Here is a 13,177-nt window from a genome sequence, read left to right as displayed (position 1 = left end):
GGAGCCTTTCCCCTAAGATCAGGAACAAGACAGGGATGTCCACTCTCACCACTGCTATTCAACATAGTATTGGAAGTCCTAGCCTCAGCAATCAGACAACAAAAAGACATTAAAGGCATTCAAATTGGCAAAGAAGAAGTCAAACTCTCCCTCTTCGCCAATGACATGATACTCTACATAGAAAACCCAAAAGCCTCCACCCCAAGATTGCTAGAACTCATACAGCAATTTGGTAGTGTGGCAGGATACAAAATCAATGCCCAGAAATCAATGGCATTTCTATACACTAACAATGAGACTGAAGAAAGAGAAATTAAGGAGTCAATCCTATTTACAATTGCACCCAAAAGCATAAGATACCTAGGAATAAACCTAACCAAAGAGGTAAAGGATCTGTACCCTAAAAACTATAGAACACTTCTGAAAGAAATTGAGGAAGACACAAAGACATGGAAAAATATTCCATGCTCATGGATTGGTAGAATTAATATTGTGAAAATGTCAATGTTACCCAGGACAATTTACACGTTTAATGCAATCCCTATCAAAATGCCATGGACTTTCTTCAGAGAGTCAATTATTTTAAGAGAGAACAAATTATTTTAAGATTTGTGTGGAATCAGAAAAGACCCCGAATAGCCAGGGGAATTTTAAAAAAGAAAACCATATCTGGGGGCATCACAATGCCAGATTTCAGGTTGTACTACAAAGCTGTAGTCATCAAGACAGTGTGGTACTGGCACAAAAACAGACACATAGATCAATGGAACAGAATAGAGAACCCAGAAGTGGACCCTGAACTTTATGGTCAACTAATATTCGATAAAGGAGGAAAGACTATCCATTGGAAGAAAGACAGTCTCTTCAATAAATGGTGCTGGGAAAATTGGACATCCACATGCAGAAGAGTGAAACTAGACCACTCTCTTTCACCATACACAAAGATAAACTCAAAATGGATGAAAGATCTAAATGTGAGACAAGATTCCATCAAAATCCTAGAGGAGAACACAGGCAACACCCTTTTTGAACTCGGCCACAGTAACTTCTTGCAAGATACATCCACGAAGGCAAAAGAAACAAAAGCAAAAATGAACTATTGGGACTTCATCAAGATAAGAAGCTTTTGCACAGCAAAGGATACAGTCAACAAAACTAAAAGACAACCTACAGAATGGGAGAAGATATTTGCAAATGATGTATCAGATAAAGGGCTAGTTTCCAAGATCTATAAAGAATTTATTAAACTCAACACCAAAGAAACAAACAATCCAATCATGAAATGGGCAAAAGACATGAAGAGAAATCTCACAGAGGAAGACATAGACATGGCCAACATGCACATGAGAAAATGCTCTGCATCACTCGCCATCAGGGAAATACAAATCAAAACCACAATGAGATACCGCCTCACACCAGTGAGAATGGGGAAAATTAACAAGGCAGGAAACCACAAATGTTGGAGAGGATGCAGAGAAAAGGGAACCCTCTTACACTGTTGGTGAGAATGTGAACTGGTGCAGCCACTCTGGAAAACTGTGTGGAAGTTCCTCAAAGAGTTAAAAATAGACCTGCCCTATGACCCAGCAATTGCATTGTGGGGGATTTACCCCAAAGATTCAGATGCAATGAAACGCTGAGACACCTGCACCCCGATGTTTCTAGCAGCAATGGCCACAATAGCCAAACTGTGGAAGGAGCCTCGGTGTCCATCAAAAGATGAATGGATAAAGAAGATGTGGTTTATGTATACAATGGAATATTCCTCAGCCATTAGAAACGACAAATACCCACCATTTGCTTCAACGTGGATGGAACTGGAGGGTATTATGCTGAGTGAAGTAAGTCAATCGGAGAAGGACAGTGTATGTTCTCATTCATTTGGGGAATATAAATAATAGTGAAAGGGAATATAAGGGAAAGGAGAAGAAATGTGTGGGAAATATCAGAAAGGGAGGCAGAACGTAAAGACTCCTAACTCTGGGAAACGAACTAGGGGTGGTGGAAGGGGAGGAGGGTGGGGCGTGGGGGTGAGTGGGTGACGGGCACTGAGGGGGACACTTGATGGGATGAGCACTGGGTATTATTCTGTATGTTGGTAAATTGAACACCAATAAAAAATTAATTTATTAAAAAAAGAGATACTCAACACCATTAAACATCAGGAATGCAAATAAAAAAAAGAATTCACATAGTGTAAAAATATACGTATTAAAAGTTAACCATGTAGGGGTTTCTGGGCGGCTCAGTGGGCTACTTGTCTGCCTTCACTCAGGTCATGATCTCAGGGTCCTGGGATTGAGTCTCGCATCAGGCTCCCTCTGCCCCTCACCCTGCTCATGCTTTCTGTTTCTGTCTCTCCAATAAACAAATCTTTTTAAAAAATAAAAGTAAACTTCGTGGACAGATGCATATGCAGCAAGAGGAGTAGATAACAGGAAGCTGGGAGTCGAGAGATCATGTGCAGTAATACTGCTTTTTCCCCCAATACAGAAAATAACTTCCCCTCACACATAGATACTCCAAACACATGAAAATATGCAAGGGTAAATTATGATCTGCTACACATGCAGTCTAAAGTGGTCTCACTGTGATTTTTCTGTGTCACCCCCACAAAAATAGCAGATAGTGAAACCCATGAAGTACTAGGAAGCATAAGTTGTCTATCCTAGGTTGGACTTGGAACATATTTAACTTGACATTAATATTTATAAATAGCCAATGTCTCCTTTTGCTATGTTCTATTCACAATTGACATGCACTTAGAGTGGACAATTTTGATAGCTATGTTAACATTAGTAATAAAACATCCAGTTATTTTACCAGCAAAATGGGTTTATTTGGGAATAACAGATTGTAATCAGAGACAAGTGTGCTACAACAAAACAATAGGCAAGTCCAAGACACAAAGGAGAAGAAATTATTTCTTGTAGAAGAAGGAGGTTGGGAGGGGCTGTTTGAAGGAAGGTCCCCTGGAGACTAGTAGGGGTTCAGGGTGATGAGGGTTCTCACCAGATGAACTGTAGGGGTGCTGGGCTTCTTACAGGAGGGTCTGTAGCTGGTGAGTCTTTCCTGGTGAGGGTTCTTCTGTGAGGCCTGTAACTGATGGTTATCCTATGATTGAGGTGGAGAGGCAGGCATGAGAGTTGTCACCTCTGGCGTCTTGAGTCCAGTTGTAGTTGTTTCCTTTTATTAATGTACACAGTTGTTTGATCTAAAAGTGATTGCTAAAGCACTCTTAAGAATACAAGAACTTTAATGGTGCCTTGGTGGCGCTGGTTAAATATCTAACTCTTGGTTTTGGCCCAGGTCATGGGAGGGAGCTGCATTCGGCTCTATGCTCAGCATGGAGTCTGCTTCTACCTCTGCCCTACCTGCTAGTCCTCTCTCTCAAATAAACAAAAAAACACAACAATTTAATAACATTTTAGTCACATAGTTCACATGAAACATAATCATAGTTTTAAGACAAAAGGTAGACAGAGTGCATCTGAATTTTAATGCTTGACTTTCAGTATTTTGTAGCTCCTACCACTGCAAGAGATGAAATTGATATAAGTACTTGTTTCTTTACTAGAGCGACACCAGTTTGAATTCTTAGATCAGAGAAAATCCAAAACAGAAGAAATATCACTCATTTTTTTCTTTGGGCCTTTTAGGAAAACAGACGAAATATATAAATTATTTAAATTTCCTATTGGGCAGTGGTGTTTTTCTGTGTGTAACTGTCTAGGAAATGAACCAAAGAAGAATTTCCTATTACTACAAGAGCATTCAGTTGGTACATTTCTATTAGAAATTAGGGACCTTGAATAGAAGTTTAAATGTTTTTTTTAATTATTTTTTTAAATTATTTATGATAGTCACACACACAGAGGAAGAGAGAGAGGCAGAGACACAGGCAGAGGGAGAAGCAGGCTCCATGCACCGGGAGCCCGACGTGGGATTCGATCCCGGGTCTCCAGGATCACGCCCTGGGCCAAAGGCAGGCGCCAAACCGCTGCGCCACCCAGGGATCCCTTGAATAGAAGTTTAGAATTTTCTTATACACACCCTTTACTCTGTTTTCTGCCAGCTATTATGGCCAATGCATTTTGGGGAACCATGCTTCACAACTGAGGCTTAAAGATCCTTTTATGGAGAGTTTTCTAGTTGAGTAGAAATCCTTCTATAAAAAGTTGGCTGTGATTTGAAACTATACTACAAAGCTATTGTAGTTAAAACAGTGTAGTACTGACCTAAAAATAGACATATAAACCAAAGGAATAGAATAGAGAAACCAGAAAGAAACCTCACATATACAGTCAACAGGTATTTGATAAAGGAGACAAGAACATCCAGTAAGGAAAGGGTAATCTCTTCAACAAGTGATGCTGAGAATACAGGATAACCACATGCAGAAGAACGAAACTGGACCCCCTTCTCATACCACTCACAAAAATTAACTCAAAATGCCTTGATCTTTAACATAAGACCTGCAAACCTAAAATTCCTAAAAGGAAACTGGGAAAAAAAAACTGCTCAATATTGGTCTTGGCAATGATTTATTTTATGACACCAAAAACACAAACAACAAAAGAAAATAAACCGACAGGCGGGACTATCACCAAACTTAAAAGCTTCTGCACAGCAAAATAAGGCATCAATAAAATGAAAAGGCAATCTACAAAATGGAAGAAAATTTTTGTAAACCACATATTTGAGGTTAATATCCAAAATCTACAAAGAACTCAACAATAACAAAGACTCCCAAACAATCCAGCTTAAAAATGAGCAGAGAAAGTAAATAGACCAAAACTTAATTTTTCCAGAGAAAATATCCAAATAACCAACAGGTTCATGAGCAGGTGCTCAATATCACCAATCACCAAGGAAATACAAATCAAAAGCATGATGAGATATTGTCTCACACCTGTAAGAATGGCTAGTATCAAAAAGACGAGTGTTGGTGAGGATGTGAAAAAAAGGGAGCCCTTATGCACTGTTGGTGGGACTGTAAAGTAGCTCAGCCACCGTTAAGAACAGTATGGAGGCTCTTCAAAAAGTTAAAAATAGAGCAACTATATGATTCAGCAATCCCACTCATGGGTATACATCCAAAGGAAATGAAAACAGGATATCAAAGAGACATATTCACTCCCATGTTTAGGAAAGCATTATTCACAATAGTCAAGATATGAAATAACCTATGTCCATCAATGGATGAATGAATAAAGCACATATGTTGAGTCATGAGAAGAGAGGAAATGAAATTCTGCCATTTGCAACAATGGGTGGACCTTAGGATATTATGCTGAGTGAAATAGACAAAGACAGATACTTCATGATTCATATCTCTCATACGTGGAACTAAGAGCTGAAATCATAGAAGCAGAGCATAAAGTGATGGTTCCTAGGAGTGACAGGGTGAGGGAATGGGAGGGATCCCTTTTAAGGGTACATGCTTGGGACTAGTGAGTCAGTCCCAGAGACCTAATACACATTACAGTCACTACAAACAACAAGAGTGTATTATGATTGAATCTGGATTGCTCCCAACGCTAGAAGAAATGAAAATGACAGTTAGGTGACCCGTGGCGGTATTCCCAACTCAGTGATGGCAGTTATGCTGCAATGTAAAGGTATTAAATCAATACACCGTATGCCTTACCCACAATGTTGTTTGTCCAACATATCTCAATTTTTTAAAGAAAGTTGGCAGATTCTGTTACTCCAGAGAAGACTTAATGTCTCTCAGAATGCTCAAATAGCGTTTCCTGTTGGGAAAGAGCATAAAGATGAGGATTTATTTCATTGACAATTTAGAATGCAATGTATTAACCTTAAAAATAGAACTATTTTTCCTAGCTATTTTCCCAGCAAAACTGGGTTAACCCGTGAATAGCAGAGGACTGCAGGGCAGGGCAAAATTCCAGATGAGTCAGGAGAACTAGGCAGAGGAGGCCTATTTATAGAGGAAAGGGGGCGGGGTGGCTGCTGTAAACAAAGTCCATTGAGTACATTGAGAGTTCAAAGTGTAATGGCTTTTCATTGGCTGGGCTGTGGCAGTCTCTCATTGACTGGGCTGTGACTATCTCTCATTGGCTGACCTGTGGCAGTGTCTCCTTGGCTGGACTATTGCTGGTGGAGGAAGAAACTTTCCTTCCTCCTGCTGGGACAGTAAAGTGGTTACTAAGGTAACATCCAGGTGCAAGTGCATCTCCTCCGTTGCATCTGCAGGTGACGGGGAATGGTAGGGCCTGGAGCTCCCCTGCCTGCCTGCAGACTCCATTCTAAACCACCTTTGGTTACATAGTATTTTATTTTTAAATTCCTGAAATTTGAAAACAAGACAACCTAAGTTAAATAATATAGTTTTCCAAAGCTGTACATGCTAATTTCAAGCTCAGTGTTTCTCCTTGAAATGCAAAAACAACTTCCTAAAACTAGACAAGAGCACCACTACCCTGATGATCTGTGATTAGATCTGTGATCAATCACAATTTGTAGTTTCCCTTTTTATCCTCGCTAAGAGTTTAAAAAATTGTAGAATGGTCTTCTTCTTCTTCTTCTTCTTCTTCTTCTTCTTCTTCTTCTTCTTCTTCTTCTTCTCCTTCTTTCTTCTTCTTCTTCTTCCTTCTTCCGTCTTCTTCCTTCTTCTTTTCTTCTCCTTCTTCTTCTTCTTCTTCTTTTTCTTCTTCTTCTTCTTCTTCTTCTTCTTCTTCTTCTTCTTCTTCTTCTTCTTCTTCTTCTTCTTCTTTTCTTCTCCTTCTTTCTTCTTCTTCTTCTTCTTCTCATTCTCATTCTCATTCTTATTATTACTGTCTTTTTATTTCCAGGTAAGCTCTCTACTGTTTAGTGTTCTCTAAGATATTTTATTTAAATTCATTTATTTAACATATAGTGTATTATTAGTTTCAGAGATGGAGTTCAGTGATTCATCAGTCTTATATAACACCCAGTGCTCGTGACATCATGTGCCCTCTTTCATGTCCATCACCCAGTACCCTGTCCCCCCACTCCCCTCTCCTCCAGTGACCCTCAGTTTGTTTCTTGTGGTTAAGAGTCTCTTATAGTGGACACCTGGGTAGGTCAGTCCATGAAGCATCTGCCTTCGACTCAGATCATGATCCCAGGGTCCTGGGATTGAGCCCCACGTGGGGCTCCCTGCTCAGAGGGTCATCTGCTTCTCCCTCTCCCTGTCACTCCTCCACTTGTGCGCGCACACACACTCAAATAAATAAATAAAATCTTTAAAAAAAGAGTCTCTTGTGGTTGGTCTCCCTCTCTGATTTCTTCATGTTTTATTTTTCCTTCCCTTCCCCTATACTCTGTTTCTCAGATGCCACATGAGTGAGATCATATAATTGTCTTTTCCTGATTGATTTATTTCGCTTTGCATAATATCCTCTTGTTCCACCCATGTCTTGCAAATGGTAAGATTTCATTGCTTTTGATGGCCGAGTAAGAGTCCCTTGTATATATATACCACATCTTCTTTATCCATTCATCTGTTGATGGACATCTGGCTCTTTTCATAGTTTGGCTATTGTGAATATTGTTGCTATAAACTTTGGGGTGCAGGTGCCCCTTCGGATCACTACATTTGTAACTTTGTGGTAAATACCCAGTAGTGCAATTGCTGGGTCATAGGGCAGCTCTACTTTTAACTTCTTGAGAAACCTGTTTTCCAGAGCAGCTGGATCAGCTTGCATTCTCACCAGCAGGGCAAGAGGGTTCCCTTTTCTCTGCATCCTTGCCAACATCTATCCTTTCCTGACTTGTTCATTTTAGCCATTCTGACTGGTGTGAGGTGGTATCTATCTTATTGTGGTTTTGGTTTGCATTTCCCTGATGCCGAGTGATGTTGAGCATTTTTTTTTCATGGTCTGTTGACCACTTGTATGTCTTCTTTGGAGAAATGTCTGTTCAGGTCTTCTGCCCATTTCTTATCTGGATTATTTGTCCTTTGGGTGTTGAGTTTGGTAAATTCTTTATAGATTTTGGATACTAGTCCTTTATCTGATAAGACATTTGCAAATATATTCTCTCATAGAATGGCGCATTTTTCTAATCTTACACCAATTTGTTTTTAAAAAAAATATTTATTGGGATGCCTGGGTGGCTCAGTGATTGAGCATTTGCCTTCAGCCCAGGACGTGATCCTGGGGTCCTGGGATCATGTCCCACATAGGATTCCCTGCATGGAGCCTGCTTCTCCCTCTGCCTGTGTCTCTGCCTCTCTCTCCGTGTCTCTCATGAATAAATAAAATCTTTAAAAAATAAAAATTTAAAAATATTTGAGAGGGAGTGTGTGTTCACTTGCGTACAAGTGGGGGGAGGGGCAGAGGGAGGAAGAGAATCCCAAGAAGATTCCCTGCTGAGTACAGAGCCCCAAGCCCCAAGAAGGGCTCAATCTCACAATCCTGAGATCATGACCTGAGTCAAAATCAAGAGTCCCACACTTAATGGATTGAGCCATGCAGGCACCCCTAGTTTTATACCAATTTCATTCCTGATGTCTCCTGAGATGCATATACCATACACAGGAACCTATCTTCCTCCTTCTCACTTTCACACACTTCAGAAATCTGCATTGACATGTTGCATCTATCCACCAATGGGGAGAAGACTTGAGTAGTATGGAGCCATAAGCACCTTCTGATTATCCTGATGAATTCACTCACGTTGATGCAACTAGGTACCAGGAACTTGATTGATCTGGGACAGGAAGCTGCTTCTCACCCCAGTATGATATGGGGGGCAGTTGGACGGGCCAGAGGGTCATGGTGGCTCCCGCTCCAATAACAGCCTCCTTTGTGTGGTGTTAGGTTTGGTTTTTGTTTTTTTTTTTCCAACACTAAGCTTAAGTTTGAAGAATTGAAGTTTGAAGAAAATTGTTTCAAGAATGAGTGTGAAATACGAGAAATGGTTTAATTTGAAAACCTGATTAATGAAACCTAATTCCATTTCTATTTAAAAGGGGGAATGAAAGTATCAGTCATTTTGAAAGGATAAAATGTGAAATGACTGAAAAGGAACTAGAGTTCCGTGCTGGATGCCAGGGCCATGAGCCACTGGTGCGGAGAGCACATGGCCCTTCTTCTACTTTGGGAGATTCTTGCCTGAAAACCAGTTAGAAAAACTCTGCCTTTCCTCCCCTGATAGGAAGCCTAAGGTTCTATTAGTACTCCAGCAGCTGCTACTCTGCGGTGATGCAGCCCAATGGAAAGTAGTTGGCTGACATTTATGGTGGCCATCTGTAGATGTCTTGGACCACCAAGGGCCACCACCACGAGGGTCACTGCCTCCAGAGGCCACCACCACGTGGGTCACCTCCCCCCCTGGGCCACCGCCATCAAGGCCACTGTCCGGAGAGGCCGCCTCGGGGAACCTGTCCGCCCCCACGGCGGCGTCCCTCGTCAGTCCTTGGCTACTACCCACCCCACCCCCCAGCCCCCAGCCCTGGGGTTGCTCTGAACCGCCCGCGCTCAGACGTAGGGACCCGGGCGAGCCTCCCGGCCGCAGAGCCCGTCCTTCCCCGCAGCGAGTTCAAGGAGGAAACCGCCCAGCCGGGCTTCCCGCTGATTGGCTGAACGAACGGCAGGCCAGAGGTGATTGGTCGGGCCGGACGCCTCTCCGCGCGCACACCGCGGCCCCGCCTTCTTCCGCAGCCACTGCCTGGTGGGCAGACGCGATTGGAGCAGACGCGCCGGCCAGGCCCGGCCCGGCCCGCCTCCGCCCCGCCCCCGCCGGAGGGCGCGACGTCACTACCCGGCGTGCCGCGCGCGGCGCTTCCCCCACCCACTAATGTTTTGGCCGATTCAAGATGGCGGTGCAGGAGTCAGCTGCTCAGCTCTCCATGACCCTGAAGGTGCAGGAGTACCCGACCCTCAAGGTGGGGTCTGCGGGCCGGGGGGGCGGCCGCGCTTGGCCAGTGCCCGCGGACCGCGGGGGGAACAAGGGGAGGGAGGGGGGGCAGGGTGGGGCCTGGGGCACCGGGCGGGGTCTGGGGGGGTCTGCGGGGCGGCCTCCCGGGGTCTAGAGGGTCTTGGGGTGTCTGCGGGGCGGGCTCCCGAGTTCCGCGGGCTCCAGGGTTCGGCAGGCCGCGCTCCCCAGAGTGAGGGGCTGCAGAGCCGGCTTGCCCAGGGTCTGGGGGTCTGCGGGCCGGCATCCCCGGGTCCAGGGGGCTGTGAGGCCGTCCTGCGGGGCTCCCCGGCGGCGGCGGGGCTCAGGGGGCCGGGGGCCTGCGGGCCGGGCGGGTGTGGCGGGGGGGCCGTCCATGGCCTGCCCGGCCTTCGAGGACTTCGTGGCAGGGCGTGGAGCGCGTCTGGCGCCCCGCTTCGCCCTGCGGAGCCCGATTGTGGCCCCTTAAACCTTAAAAAAGAAAAAAAAAAAAAGGCACGAAGTGTCCCGCGTGAGTGACATGTCTGGCGGTAGCCAGACTGGTGACGGGGGCTGGGTGGAGGCCGGGTTTCCAGGGAGCGGGGTCGCGGCGCCTAGCAAGCGTGCCGACGAGATTCGGGGCTGTGTCCAGCTGTCCCCCGGAAGCTCACGTCAGCAGGTGTGGATGAGCTGGCTGCTAGGCCCTAATTAGGGAACCTGTGAGGAGGGACCTAACGACCTCATTGGGAACCCGTCTCGTGGAGCAATACCAAACCTGAAATACAGCCCTTGCCACTGGGTTACCGGCTGCGTGACCTTGGGTGGCCCCTTGGCCAAGCCTTGAGTTAGCATGAGCATGAAGTATGTGTGTCTAGTAGTAGGGGACGCACTTGCTCCCCACCTGGTTAGCAGAGGATTTGATGGTGATGAGAACAAAGCACCTGGAAGCGAGGTCCTTAGGAGATCAAGGTCGTAGCATTCCCAAGAGAACCATGACTTCCTTCTTCTCCTGGAAGACCCCGGCATCCCTATCCAGCTTACTGCTGACAGGTGGTGGTGGGTGAGGTGGGGTGGGGCTGCTGTGAGCACTTGGCTCGTCTGCCAGGGTCTGAAGACCACCCCGCTGTGTTCATGGCTTCTTGGGATACCTCCCGCAGGGTGCTTACCTGCTCTGAGATTGCTGACTCCTGTCCAGTGGGGATTGTAGCACCCGTGCCACCTTGGGTGAGCTGAGGGAGTCCATGCTGCCTGGAGCAGTGCTGGTCCTCTTTACAAGATGCCAATACAGTGGTCACCGGGAAGCAGAAGTGAGGCTGCTGCTTTTCACTGACCAGCGGGTCGAGCAGTGCTGTGTTCTGTGCCTTGTCTGACCAGGGAGGATAGGGCACCCCTGCTGACAGGTACCAGATGCCTCTCCTCTGGGCCCTTTCAGGAGTAGGTGGTTGGCCCTTTTTATTCAACTCATTGAAGACCCTGTGGCTCAGAGAAACCATGACATCATGCCAGCTGAGGCCCCCAATGAAACATCCTTTGGATTGATGTTTATGCCTCCTCCCCCCAACAAAAAATTAAATAAATAAGTAGGAGGCTTTCGTGGAAGAGCCGTTAATTTCTAACCTGTTGTCTTAGCCCACCACCAGACCTGTCGCTGGAACTGACGGAACAGTGGCAGTTTATCATTTCTGGTAGTGGCAACGTCAGACAGAAAGGGATTCCCCCTCCCAAATTCTCTTCTGTGATTTCATAATCCTGAATGTGATTGATTTCCAGAGTTATCAAATAGCCTCTGATTAAAAGTCATCCTGTAGATACTTAGGCAGGTAAAGAAATACTAGTGTCAGGTCAGGTGAGCTTGCCAGGTTAGACAGTTTTACTTCTGCTTTAGAATGATTTAAACAAATGTTTGAAATCAGAGTAGCTACTTCCGCCACTTTCCCTCACAGATTATCTAGATCATCTGTAATCCATTGATACATGTGTCACTGTTGAGAGCTAACATTTTCTTCTAGATGTTTTCAGGAGTGATTCCTCATGGATAATGAGGAAGTTTCACTGAGAAACTAGGGATCCTTGACTCAGGAGTGTAAATTAATACCGAGATCTCCAGAACACTTAGATGAGCCATGCTGGGCATAGTCTAGAGTGAGGTCCAGATACAGATGCCTTGGTAGCAGGGCCACTATACGGATATCAGGGAGAAGGGAGTGGGGGCCAAGGGGCTGGAGTGCTAGGAGGTGTATCAAGCGCACTCGCCTGCAGGGTAATGAGCCCAGTCCTCATTGCCTTCTTGTCACGATGGAGATTCCTTGTTCTTGAGAGGATTGGCACATCGGGCAGGTTCCTCATAGCCCCAGAGCTTCTGGGGGGCTCTGGGTACCTGGTGGGCCCTGGTCTTGGTCTTACCTCCTGACATGGTGGGAAGAGGATGGCACAGCTGTGAGACACTGCTGCCCACAGGGGCTGAGCTGGGCACCTACTCACTGAGCCCTCCATTCTGGGGCCAGGTGGGCCAGCACAGGCCTCTCAATCCCTGTGGTCCTTCAGGCTGGGTGATTCTTTGTAGCGGGGGCTGCGTATTATAGGATATTTAGTAGCACCCCTGGCTTCTGCCCACCAGATACCAGTAGCACACCCCTGGATGTCACCAGACATTGCCAGATGTCCCCTGGGGGACAAAATCACCCTAGTGAGAACCACTGGACTGGATTTTGCTTTGTGGAACTTGTTTTTATGTTCTTACAATAGCGGGGAGAGGAGGGCTCTTGGGACACACCTTTGTGTCCTGGGCCTGGCTATGAGTCTTCACCTGTGACCTTGAACTGTGGTGTCTTTTTTTAATAAAAGTAACTTCTGTCTACTTTCCAAATTATTCTGCTAATTATCCTGTTAATATTTTGGTGTATTGACTTCTGTTTTTTCCCCTTCAGAGAGCTGAAGTAAAATCGTATTTTAGAGACCTTTACTGCTACCCAAATCAGGTGGGGGTCTTCCCAGCCCAGGAGAAAGGAACGGTCTGGCATTGGTCCCTGGGAGACCTGGCTTTGGACTCTGACTCCTCCCCTTAGACTCCCCTGTGCCTATCTCTGTGCTCACCTGGGGCCTCCCTGGGCCTGTTGGTCCTCCCGGCCAGGTGGGCCTTAGCCTGACCAAGCTCAGACCCCATCCCAGCTGCCCTCTTCCTCACACATGATGGGCTGGGGAGCAGGGGCATTGCTCTTAGCTGGGTCTGTGGGCAGACCCCATATTCTGCTGTGTCTCTGAATTCTGTGTAGGATTGTTGAAATGTTCTGCTTTTAATTTGGTGACAGTCTTG

The 13,177-nt window shown here is 45.7% G+C and overlaps 1 protein-coding gene and 1 long non-coding RNA gene across 4 annotated transcripts in view; one reads left to right on the top strand and one right to left on the bottom strand.

Moving 5' to 3' along the window:
• Positions 1–2,518: 2,518 nt before the first annotated feature.
• On the bottom strand, positions 2,519–11,491 carry LOC140620423 (uncharacterized). Of its 2 annotated transcripts, none has more exons than XR_012020208.1 (3): positions 11,031–11,491; positions 5,651–5,756; positions 2,519–3,114 (listed from the first exon to the last, which is right to left on the bottom strand). It is a non-coding gene; the product is annotated as an uncharacterized lncRNA (long non-coding RNA). The 2 variants fall into 2 exon arrangements; XR_012020214.1 differs by lacking the exon at positions 11,031–11,491 and adding an exon at positions 6,090–6,586.
• The window catches only part of MAEA (macrophage erythroblast attacher, E3 ubiquitin ligase), a 36,178-nt gene continuing 32,721 nt past the window's right edge, over positions 9,721–13,177 (top strand). For both annotated transcript variants that reach the window (XM_072804661.1, XM_072804650.1), the window contains exon 1: positions 9,721–9,877. In XM_072804661.1, the coding sequence (XP_072660762.1) occupies positions 9,809–9,877 (69 nt within the window). In that variant the 5' untranslated portion in view covers positions 9,721–9,808. The remainder of the gene's footprint in view (positions 9,878–13,177) is intronic.

Source organism: Canis lupus, chromosome 2 (genome assembly GCF_048164855.1).
Source record: "Canis lupus baileyi chromosome 2, mCanLup2.hap1, whole genome shotgun sequence".
Taxonomy (NCBI): Eukaryota; Metazoa; Chordata; class Mammalia; order Carnivora; family Canidae; genus Canis; species Canis lupus.
This window is presented reverse-complemented; position numbering and strand designations above follow the sequence as displayed.